Raw genomic sequence first — 11,658 nt, 5'->3', positions numbered from 1 at the left:
ATATTAAAAATAAAAGTTTTTAAGGCTCTCAAATAGAGGACTCGCGCGGCACGAGTCCTAGAAACTTTTTTAGGGCTCCCTGTGAGCCCTAAAAAGCTTTTTTTGTAGTAGTGTTAGCTATGAAATAAATACACATTCTGTTATTTAATAAGTTGGTGGGCCCCAACGTATCTTGGTGGGCCCAATGCGTAAAATTTCAACCCACTACTTTATTGGGAAAATGCCTCTAAGAGTGTCAGGGTGGTAGTTGGACGTTTTCCCATGTCAGGCGGTGTCATGGGACATCATTCTTCCTACTTGTAATGAGTCGACACAACGATCCATGTAACGGTTGGTGCCAGAAGACTGTCTGTCACTACTACAAAAAAGGCTTTTTAGGACTTGCATTGAGAGTCCTAAAAAAGTTTTTAGGACTTGTATTGCGAGTCCTAAAGAAGTTTTTAGGACTCATGTCTATTTGAGAGCCTCAACGTGAGTCCTAAAAAATCTCGTTGAGTGCCTTTAAGTAAGTTTTTAGGACTAGCAATGCATGTCCTAAAAGATCCCGTTGAGTGTCTTTAAATTAAGATTTTAGGACTCGCTTTGCATGGCCTTAAAAGTAATTTTTTTTTTTTTAAAATGCAGCTACAATTTTCATTTTAATTTAAAAAAATATATCCCTTTGAATGTCCAAAACGTATTAAAAGAAATTTAAAAAGAAAATACTGAAAAAATGCCAATTTTTTTAAAAGAAATTTAAATTTATCAACATGAACGACAACATGATTCAATATAAAATAGAATAAATTCCTACTTATTAGTACAATAAAAAAGAGCATATATAACTCAATTGAATAAATTAATCAATGACTAGCAACCTTTCTCTCAATCTCTTTCTTTGAATGAACACTTCTTGTCCACTTTAAACATTGGAATAATCAACTATGGCAGCATTATGAAAATTTTTTTGTTATACCTTTCCCAATGATAGAGCTATTTGCAACCCTGCATAATAAAATTAGATCAATATCATACATAATAAAGATGAGTAAAAAGTGAAACACAAAACCCATTCTTAAGTTGCACTCTCAAGAATGAAACAAGCATTCATAAACCCAACGCATAAACTAAAGTGGTTCCACTATATCAATCAAAGATGACAACAATTCTATCAATTAAAGAACACAAAATTTAGTCAATTCCAAAATCTTAGCATATAAATAAGATAAATATATATCTAATTTCTTAACTAGTAGAAAGAAAAAAAATCAATTCCTAAAAATTATTTTTAACTAGCATGTTATTCTTTTTCAGTTCATTCTAAGAAATACTTGTAACTTGAAATGTTCAAGAAATACATGCAAGATTAGAAATTAAATAATTTTTTAGTTCTTTGAAAAAAGCATTCATTCGCTATTTAATTTAATTTCAAGTTATTTCTTGTGATTATCAAGTTATTTCTTGTAGACTATTTATGTCACTATTGTTTAATATGTGATTATTTGAGACAATTTCAATTCTTGTAAAATATTATAGAGATATCAAAACTTTTGGTCAAACCAAATTTAGAAAAAGCCAGGAAAACAACAAGAAGAAATCTCTAACCTTATACCAAAGAGATAAATAATGATCTCGGTAGTGAAAATCAGAGACAAACCAAAATAGTCTTTTGCTACAATCTCTCACTCCCAAACAACCATAAGCCACTCAAGAATAAAAAAAACTCACACTATCCTTACCAGGAAGACCAAACACTATGGATAAAAAAAAAACAAGTCTTTCCCAACCTAAACTCAGAGTAAAAAATAAAAGAAGTTACCATATGAAACATCAAAATCAATCACTAAAAGCAACAAGAGATACATAGAAACATCAACAACACCACAAAAATATTGAAGAAACCATGAGGAGAGAGGATTATAAAAATAGTTACAAATAGATACAATTAATATTTGACACTTAATTACTTCGGATTCATAAACTCATTATAAGAAACCTCTTATAAAAAGAGACAATTTATCAAACACTTAGCAAGCAATATTCAAACAAGAAACTGGAATATAATTTTTATGAGTTAAACAGTATATTATAAACCAAATATACTATGTGTAAACTACCCATATATATAAACAGTATATTTAACATCGAAAAAAAAAGAAGATAAAGCCCATATATATATATGAACATGATATTCAACTACTCAGAGTGTGATAAATGAAGAGTGTGAAAACAAAACTATATAGTGGCATTTTATTCACTGTATGTTTGTTGTGTTGGGTACAATTTCTTCAAGTATTCCTAACTCAATCAATATTCACTCAGATAAATATCAAAACTCTCAATACATCAACAAATTGCACACAAATTTTAGATTTCACAGTAAAAAATAAACTTATGAGAATGGCAAAGGGCATATTTCAGATTTCTCAATTCATAAATTTCAAGTTTCTCAATATATGACGAAGAGTAAATCAATAAATTTCAACGTATTTATATTTAACACAACAGGCAACCCAATGTTTTAGTCTTCCCAAACATCTACCATGTCCAATGATATAGTATATGTTTTGTTGGTTAAGTTGGTTCAGTCAACAAACCGTTTTCTTTACATCTTTCTTTTCATTGGTTGTATTCATGTCCTACGTCATATTTAAAATATATGATGATCATCACCGAATGACATCTTTCCACCAATAAAAAAACATATCATAAAATCTTTCTTAGTATCACCCCAAAAAGAAATAAAAAATAAGCATGCCTTTTCCATATTGTGTCTATTTTGCTTTAATAAAAAATACAAATTAAGAAAATAAAATAAACATACAAAACAAAACAAAACTAAGTATAAAAAATCTACAGAAAATCGGACAACATATCCCCTAATTTACTAGCCTAGTCATCTGTCATAATCAACACCAACAAATCAAACAGCACACATGTTTTCATCCATATATCATCGCATCACACAAAATGCTCAGAACCTACTTCACTAAGACATGCAATTTTTCAACCTTCCGTTATCACCGCAGCACACAGAATTCTAAGAACCTACTTCACTACGGATGAATATCTAAGATATTCAAACTCCTCTAAAGTTATACAATTATATAGAGTAAATAGAAAAAAAAAAGCTAATGACTATTAAGAAATTTATATTGAACCATAAAACAAACACAAAGACTAAAGCTAAATTAATGATAATCATGAGCACTTGACTCTGTAAACAAAAATAGAAAGAACATATAAAAATTATATATATATATAGTGAGAGAGAGAGAGACGAGCAAAACGACAAAACCAGAATTGGTAAAAAATAAAAAATTAGATTGAAAATATAAACCTTACATTTCCTTCATCTCCTGTCAACTATATAAACAATTATGTATACAGTTCTACAGAGTACATAGAATAAAAAGGCTAATGACTATTAAGAAATTTATATTGAACCATAAAACAAACACAAAGACTAAAGCTAAATTAATGATAATCATGAGCACTTGACTATGTAAACAAAAATAGAAAGAACATATAAAAATTATATATAGAGAGAGAGAGAGAGGGAGAGGAGCAAAACAACAAAACCAGAATTGGTAAAAATAAAAAATTAGATTGAAAATATAAACCTTACATTTCCTTCATCTCCTGTCAACTATATAAACAATTATGTATGTTATATGGATAAGCTAACCACAGAAATGACCAAGAGCATGTTATTATGCAATCAAAATAATGGCACCATGATATAATTGCTGTGATCTATAAATTACAAAGTTGCTATATAATTTATAATGAACATGCTTTCTTCAGAATTTGATTATCATTAGCAACTACAGCTACTAATTGCTTGTTGGAAGTATGTAATACATAATATCATAATTTAAAAAGTTTAGTAATCTCTTAAGTAAATTATTTGCACAAGTTAGAAAAGTTGGGACCTGAAACGCTTCTCGTGGCTACCTCTTGTGCGCATCATTCACGTTTTCAACATTAGACACTCCAACAATGGACCCAAGAATAGCTCCACCTGCCTACATTCTACAAGTTTAATAATTTCCATACCAAGCACATCTAATTAACATTAAAAAATAAAAAAAATAAAGTCTATTGTTAGGAAAATTGTAAGCTCTGTACAACTAAGTCTTAATCCAAACTAATTAGTACTTGGAACACTCTATGAACATCTTTAGTCATATTAACAGTAAGATTTTATCAAAAATAAAATTCAGACCCAAACATGGAAACGAACTTAGATTTCATCATATATCTAGATAGCACCAAAACAAAAAAAGACAAGATAGTTGTAACCCAAACCTCTTGCATTAGAAAACAGTCTCAGTTATGTTTATAGCCCATGCCTCTTGAAAAAACTTCTTAAAGGAATGAGAGAAATCCTTCTATCTAGTTTAAAGAGGGACACCCTATAAGATTTAAATGCCATCACGAGCGCATTTTCCTCTTGAGATCTATTTATCAAACTCCCATATAACACCTCCATCCTCTGCAATACCAAATGCAACAGAAAATTGGGAAAGAATGTTATAAGCTCCAGTTTCAAACCGAAGAAACAAATGGTTAACGAAGAAAGGAGTCAAGAAAATTCATGCATAAGTTCTAACAAATGAGAAATGGTTGAAACAACCTAGTATTTCTTGTATTTCAGCCAATTGGGAAAAACTTTTTAGTAGATAGGATCACCTCAAAATAACACACTTCCATCAAGAATTATCGTAAGGAAATTCATCTTCCATTTCAACATTCTCCTGGAAATACTTCTGGATATTTACCAACAATGACCATGAATTCAGTCTAACCATATATTTGTTCCTTTTATTTTACTTGGCCACAATCTCCCCTAAAAAAAATGTCAGAGCTTCTGCTTAATGTAGGGCAGTATAGGATATATAGGTTAAGTGTGTTTAGTAGGATAGGAGGGAAAAGTAAATTAAATGAGAAGGGTTGAAAATCATTCGTTAATTTTCGGGTAGGATAGGGTTATTTGGTAGGAAGCATTTTAAAATAAACTAAGCAACGTATTTGTAAACCTTCAATTTAATCAATTTAAAATTCTTAGAAATTAGAGACATCTTAGAAGAGAAAGTTCACAGTTCACTCAAGTAGTAGAGTAGTCATCTTAGAAATAAAACCACTTTCATTCACTCGGAGATGATTTTGATTCTCTTCTTCATTTCACAGTTGACACACCAAAAGAAAAACCGACTCTTTTCAGACTCCTTTCCTTAATTTGCCTCTCCTTTCCTATATTCTTTCTCTCCTTCTACACATAGCCTAAGCTAACAAAATGAATAAACATTTGTCTAGGACAAATACAAGTAAAATATGTTCAATTTTCTACACACTTATGAAAAAAAGTTCAATTTTCTACTAAGAATTTTCTACACACTTATTAAAGAAATTGTTTGATTGAATCTAGCTAGATTCAATCAAACAATTTCTTCACCATATAAATTTATGAAAGACTCAATTGTGCTAGAGAGACAGTACCGCCATCGGAGCCAAGACCCTAGTGCCGCTGCCGGAGCTGAGAAGCCCAAGTGCCACCGCTGGAGAAGAGAAACCCAAGGGTGCTGAGAACCCTCCAAATGCCTCAAACCCAGCATGTTGTCGTCGCCGCCGTCGACGTCCTCAAACCCCAGCCACCGATGTTGCCTTCACTACCATCAAATCCATCGCGCCGTCGCCATCGCCTTCACCAATGTAATGCCCCAAATTTCCTAATAATGTTTAGGACCTTGATTAGGAGGTCGAGAGGGCCATAATTGGTTTATTATGTGATTAAATGATAATATGCATGTTTAGGTATATTAAATATTCATGTGAACCCATTTCTGATAAATTTGGTGATTTTCATATTTTGGTCATTTCAGGTATATTTGGCATATATGTGATATGTGTGTAGTGCATTATTATTATTTGGTTACGCCAGGGTTACTCAGCACAAGACGATCCTAGGAGGTAAGCTAGTGGGAAAGTCACAGCGAGATTTATGCTTGACTTGGAGTAAGTCAAGGGGTATTTAGAGCATTACCGGGTTATTGGGTAATGGGAATAAATATTTGGTGATAAATTGGGAGTTAGTAAGATCAGGGGGAAATTCTGGAGGTTTTGACTATTTTGTCCCTGGGGGTGTTTTCGGGACTCCGAGCATTAGGATTTGTTTGAAGCTACTTAAGCTTGAAGTAACCTTTTAAGAAATAAAAAAATGTTCAGGAAGTTCTCTCTCCCTCTAAATTCCATTTTCGTCTCCCGATCATATTTTCAAATGAAACTTGAGTTCTAGGACTCAGATTCAAGTGAGGATTGTGGCATAGCGATCCTAGGGAAGATTAGAAGCTTATTAGCCGGAGGATTTAGTTGGAAACAACTCAATCAGAGGTAATCCAAGTTTTAAATTCTAAGTTTTTATAGTTTTTGAGCTTGAATTGGACTTTGTGTTTTGATGAGTTTTTGATTGGTTTGAGACTTGGGTTTTGTTGGTTTTGGATGATGGGGATGTTTGGGAGCTTTATTTTTTGAGTTTAGAGATGTTTGGATAAGTTTTTGGAAGGTTTTAAAATGGAGAAATCGGGGAAAAATGGCTGGTCTAAGGTTTGGCCGCGGCCCTATTCTTGGGCGTCGCGGCCCAGGCTCGATGAAGCAGGTGGAAGGTTTTGTGAGCTCTGGGGGCCGCGGCACTGAGTATGGTGCGCCGCGGCGCTTGCCCCTAGTGATTCTGTTTTGGCTGGGGGCCGCGACGCTTGAGGGTTTTTATGGCCAAAGTGATGTTTTAAGCTTGGGAACTCAAACCTTAGGCCTCAGGGTCATTCCTACTACCCGATTTAGTGGGATTTGATGTCTCGGAGGCTAGGTCTTGGTACCGGGATTGGTTTTAGAACTTGAACTCATTGGATCACCGTTTATGGTTGGGACTAAATTATCACTAGAGGCTTGGAATCGGGATCGTGCTTGTGGCTCATTTATTGGTAACCTGTGCTTGGACCAAAGGTAAGAAAACTGCACCCTGTGTATATGACATGCATGATTATTCTTGACGCATGTTGGATGTTTAAATGTGAAGCATGTGATGCACGAGAAACATGTGATTAGGACATGCCGTGAATGTTGAATATGCAATTGATCAGAGCTTGAGTCTCTGTGTTTATGCATGATCCTAATTATGCTATCAATTGTTAAGTAATCATGCTGAATGCCCTATATTCGGATATTTGACATATGATATATGTTTGGTAGCATTGCTTACTTGTGCGTGGCCCTGATCATTCAAGTTTGGCATTGGTCGCGTGTTATCGACCTAAGAGCCAGAAACGACATAAGCGTCATGAACGCAGACCCGATAAAAGATTAGATCTAATCGACATATGCATTGGATGACTCAACATGAGCATTAATGCCGGACCGACCTCAAGATCGATGAATATTAAAAGCGCTTGTCTAGTCAAAGGCTAGTCATTTAGAGCCAGGGTCAGCGAGCCCAGTGACTGTTTAGTCACATGGCTATGGGTGTCGAGCCCCGTGTGACTTACCCATCAGTCACTCATCTGTTTAAGCTAGTGACTTACCCATCAGTCACTCATCTGTTTAAGCTAGTAACTTACCCATCAGTCACTCATCTGATTAGAGCCATGGCAGGAAAGCTCAGGTGACGGTTCCATCACACGGCTATGGGTGCTGAGCCCCGTAGTGACTTGCTTGTCAGTCACTTATTTTGGTTTAACAGAACCTCAAAGTGATATTCACTCATCTGTTTAGGGCTATAAGCTCTGTATGATCATTTTGATCATCATTTGCATGGTTTTGGGTGTTGAGCCCCATGGTGACTTGCTTGTTAGTCACTCAATATGGTTTTCCAAAACCTCAAGTGTTAAATCACTCATCTGATTAGGATTGACTTGATAGTCATCCAATCAGGAGGGCAGGAATTCTTATCATCGATTCCCCAGCATTATCTGAGATTATTTTCCTGCTTGAATTGAGCTATATTTGCTAGGCATGCCAGATATGATTTGATATCATGATATGATTGTTCTTGAGCATATTGAGTTTTATTGCTAGGCTTCGGCTCACGAGTGCTATGTGGTGCAGGTAAAGGCAAAATGAAAGTTGGACCATCCTTGAGTTGGAGAGCTTAGGTGACGATGTGTACATATGCAGCTGCTCGACCACCACGACCAAGGTTTGAAAGAGGAACTAGGTTTAAACCCTGTTTTCCCGCTTAGATCGGCTGGTTGTAATTATTTTGTTGTAATAAACCTTTAAATTATATTTTTGGGATCCCAATGTATATTTTATTGAAACGTTATATCTTAACCAAATTTTTTAATCCCTAACCCGCTAATCATACTTAGTTACACGTTTATGGCCAAATGACTCAATTAGTGAGTTAAGCACTGTTTATAATGCTCACCATAACGGTCCCTGGAGTTTAGGGCGTTACAACCAGCCCTAAGCCGCCGTTGAAAACACTAAGCCCCAATTCGAAGGGTTCTTTTTTTTTTTCTCTTATTTGTTGAGAAAATGGTATAAGCAGCCCCCAATTCGACCCACTAATAGTTTTTTCACCTAATTTTACTTAAAAAAAAATAGGGCTCCCCTTGGGTGTCCTGAAAGAGTTTTTAGGACATCCAAAGTGAGCCCTTAAAAGTCCCCACTATTAAATTTTCTATTCAGGTTTTTTAGGACTCACATATGTTTTTAGGACACTCATTGCGAGTCATAAAATGTGTTTTTTAAGGATTCTCAATGAGAGTCCTAAAATCTCCAGAAACACTTTTTTAGGACTTACATTTAGGTGTGTCCTAAAAATGTGACTTGTAAAGAGTATTTTGTAGTAGTGTGTGGTCTAGGGTCGCTGTGCTAAACACTTGGCAACTATCATCCAGGTCCAGAGAAGGGCTCACACATGCCTGGAGGAGGGAATAATAGAGTTGGCGATCATGTTCTGAGGCTTGGAGAATGATTCATTGACAAGGTCCTCGGGAGGTAATGCATTATGGGGGTCTTACTCCTTCGGTGGTGGTGAACCGTGATGAGGACTGGTATTAACTCTCGTGGAACTTTAAACAGGTTTCTGGGAGCATTAACGGACTTCTGTGAAGCCTTAATCACTTTTAATTTGTGCCATGTGTCATCTGGTGCACACACAACACCAACATATCCAAGTTGTTGTAGATTAATCAAAGAACCACCTCAAAGTAATAGAAAATATTTATGTATATTTCCACCATAAAATATTTGTATATATGAGTAAACAAATACTCAAATAAGTTATTAGGCAATAAACCCAAACATAAGATATCTATATACCTAAAATCTATGTGGAGAATTAATGTAGTTAAATGAAAAACTACTCTAGATTCTAGGTCTAGTGAGTAGAATGTCAAGTTTTCGAGATCAAGAGGACATGTGAAATAAATGTGTGAAAGACCCTTTCAATTCGATAGTAGAACATGCGACGTACTCAGTACTGGAATAAGATATTCCGGCATAAATAGAGTTGTAGGAAAGAGCTAGAAGCACAAATGTAGTTCCAAAATCACCCGACGACGACAAGCAGGCACAACTCAAGGGAAGTATATCACTACTCTAGCGTGAGCTTGACCGACCACAATATAAATTACATATTTGCACAATTAGAGTAAGATTCGCACAAAATATGGAATGCTTTAGTCAACTACACAAATAGGAAAGTGGACATTTTCCCACTAGTTTTGTTACCTAAACTTTACTAATCAGGATGAATGTTGCAATTAAAAAATTATACTATTATTTCGTCTTTTAATAGGTTACATCCAGTTAGTGAATCATCTTGATCACTTCACTCGAAATCAAAATAGAGTTACACTCCAATAAAGTGAAAGATCAATCTCACAAGCTCACAATAGAAAAACTCTTCATAAAGTATGAGAGCATCCTAAAACAAATTCTCAATATGATCTCACGCACAAGAACTCTTCTCACAACTTGATCCTCTTTCTGGTATGTAATCTCCTAAAGACTTGTAAAATGAGTAAATTCGAATGTTATAAATTGGATGAGACTTACATAAAATAGTAAGCTCTCTAAATAGTCAACTTAACTACTATCCAATAAAGGAAAGTTCTTGAACTTAAGAGAATAAATCAAGATTGGCTCGGTTTGCTGACATGGATCTGGTTTGGGGAATTAATCTCCACATATTAATTTATAAAAGATTCATTTATGGATTTCTTTTGTACCTTTTTTCAATAGAAAAGAGGCTTCATTATACAAGGCTTATAGCCAAAACAGTTGAGCCGAATTTCTTTTGTATTTAATAACCTCTTTAGAAATATCATGTCTCTTAAAAATAACAACCAAATCATATCATGTCAGAATATGCGGTAATTACCATTTGATCTCCAAATTTATAAAAACTCCATATGAAATACAACTCTTGCTACAAACACTAAAATACCTGTTCCCTTTAAAAGAAGAAGAGGAGGAGGAGAGGAACATAGTTCAAAAAGCATAATTAGCCTGTGTTAATTTTAACAAGTCCATCTTCAGTCTCCAGAGGTATAGATACATTATATAATAACTAAGCAAGCACGACCCTTTTCACCCTTCTCTCTTTGGATCGCTCTCAGAGGAAAAAATTACAGAATTAAAAAAAGAGTAGAAGCTCTAATGACTGATTAAAAAAGAAAAAGAAGAAGAGAGGGATTAGATCAAACAGCGAGAGAAGTTTTCTCTTTAGATTATCTGTCAGAAAAAAATTACATAATGGAGCAAGAGGAGGGTTGCTGGTAGTGGTAGGCATGGTTGTACGACACGTATCCAGGCTCTGGCATTTGGTAATAAGATTCTGTGGTCACGTAAGGATGCCAAAGGAGCTGAGCAACTTCAGTTTTGTTGTCTTCTTCCTTCTTCTCAATGGGACTCACGCTCACCACTTCTGCGTGCTTCAAGCTCTTTCGGAGCAGAGTGGTCAGCAAAACCACGTCGATGTCGTCTCCCGTAACCTCTATTTGGCTCTTCTCCTGCTGAAGTGATGCTTGTGTTACTCCTGCGCATCAAATAATTAGAGCAATATTATTCATCACTACTTTAGTTTCTTTCTTTTAGTAAATACTTGATATTTTTGTGTTTTATAAAGTTGGTTCTTACCATTAACTCCAACTGCAGTCTTAATGGCTTTTGTGCGGCACTTCTGGTCATCCAGTGCGACCTTGATGACCACCTTTAGCTGCACAAATTAATGAAGGATGAAATCAGAAACATGATCTTAACAAAACAAGTTGGAATTTATTTGATAATCAGTATATATTTTTAACTTAATCTATACCTTCATGATGAGTAAGAGGACGACGATGATTTTTTTGTTCTATAAGAAGAGATGAAATCTTCTTTCGTTGTTTGGAAGAGTGAGTGCGTGAGGGGGAGAGTGTTGTTGTGGAGATTGAATCGGTTGGTTTTGTGGAACATGACGTGGTTGTAGTGGTGTATTTATAGACAAGAGAGTAAAGAGCTCTTGACTTTGGTCTTTGTGAATTAAAAGCTGTACTAGCTAGCTTGTATCGAGTTACGTTCCAAGTTGATTCCCTCTCTTTTTCCAGAAGCTACCTTCCAAGAATGTAAAGTAAAGGAAGTGGCCCATTCTAAAAAGCTGCTGTAATATTAAAACAAGAATTGGTCAATCATAAA

General features: G+C 34.9%; 1 protein-coding gene and 1 long non-coding RNA gene across 3 annotated transcripts; both read right to left on the bottom strand.

Moving 5' to 3' along the window:
- Positions 1 to 732: 732 nt before the first annotated feature.
- On the bottom strand, positions 733 to 4,832 carry LOC133818315 (uncharacterized). 2 transcript variants are annotated; one of them, XR_009885874.1, is made up of 4 exons: positions 4,619 to 4,832; positions 4,291 to 4,477; positions 3,915 to 4,007; positions 733 to 984 (listed from the first exon to the last, which is right to left on the bottom strand). It is a non-coding gene; the product is annotated as an uncharacterized LOC133818315 (long non-coding RNA). The 2 variants fall into 2 exon arrangements; XR_009885873.1 differs by having other exon boundaries at positions 734 to 984; positions 4,675 to 4,831.
- Positions 4,833 to 10,469: 5,637 nt separating this feature from the next.
- On the bottom strand, positions 10,470 to 11,454 carry LOC133818314 (heavy metal-associated isoprenylated plant protein 16-like). Its single transcript, XM_062251101.1, has 3 exons — positions 11,300 to 11,454; positions 11,122 to 11,200; positions 10,470 to 11,020 (listed from the first exon to the last, which is right to left on the bottom strand). Exons 1-3 carry the CDS (start codon positions 11,303 to 11,305, stop codon positions 10,731 to 10,733), a joined length of 375 nt encoding a protein of 124 aa, XP_062107085.1. The 5' UTR covers positions 11,306 to 11,454; the 3' UTR covers positions 10,470 to 10,730.
- Positions 11,455 to 11,658: the final 204 nt, after the last annotated feature.

This window comes from Humulus lupulus, chromosome 2, assembly GCF_963169125.1.
Source record: "Humulus lupulus chromosome 2, drHumLupu1.1, whole genome shotgun sequence".
Taxonomy (NCBI): domain Eukaryota; kingdom Viridiplantae; phylum Streptophyta; class Magnoliopsida; order Rosales; family Cannabaceae; genus Humulus; species Humulus lupulus.
Note: the sequence above shows the minus strand (reverse complement) of the source record. Positions and strands in the feature narration are given on the sequence as shown.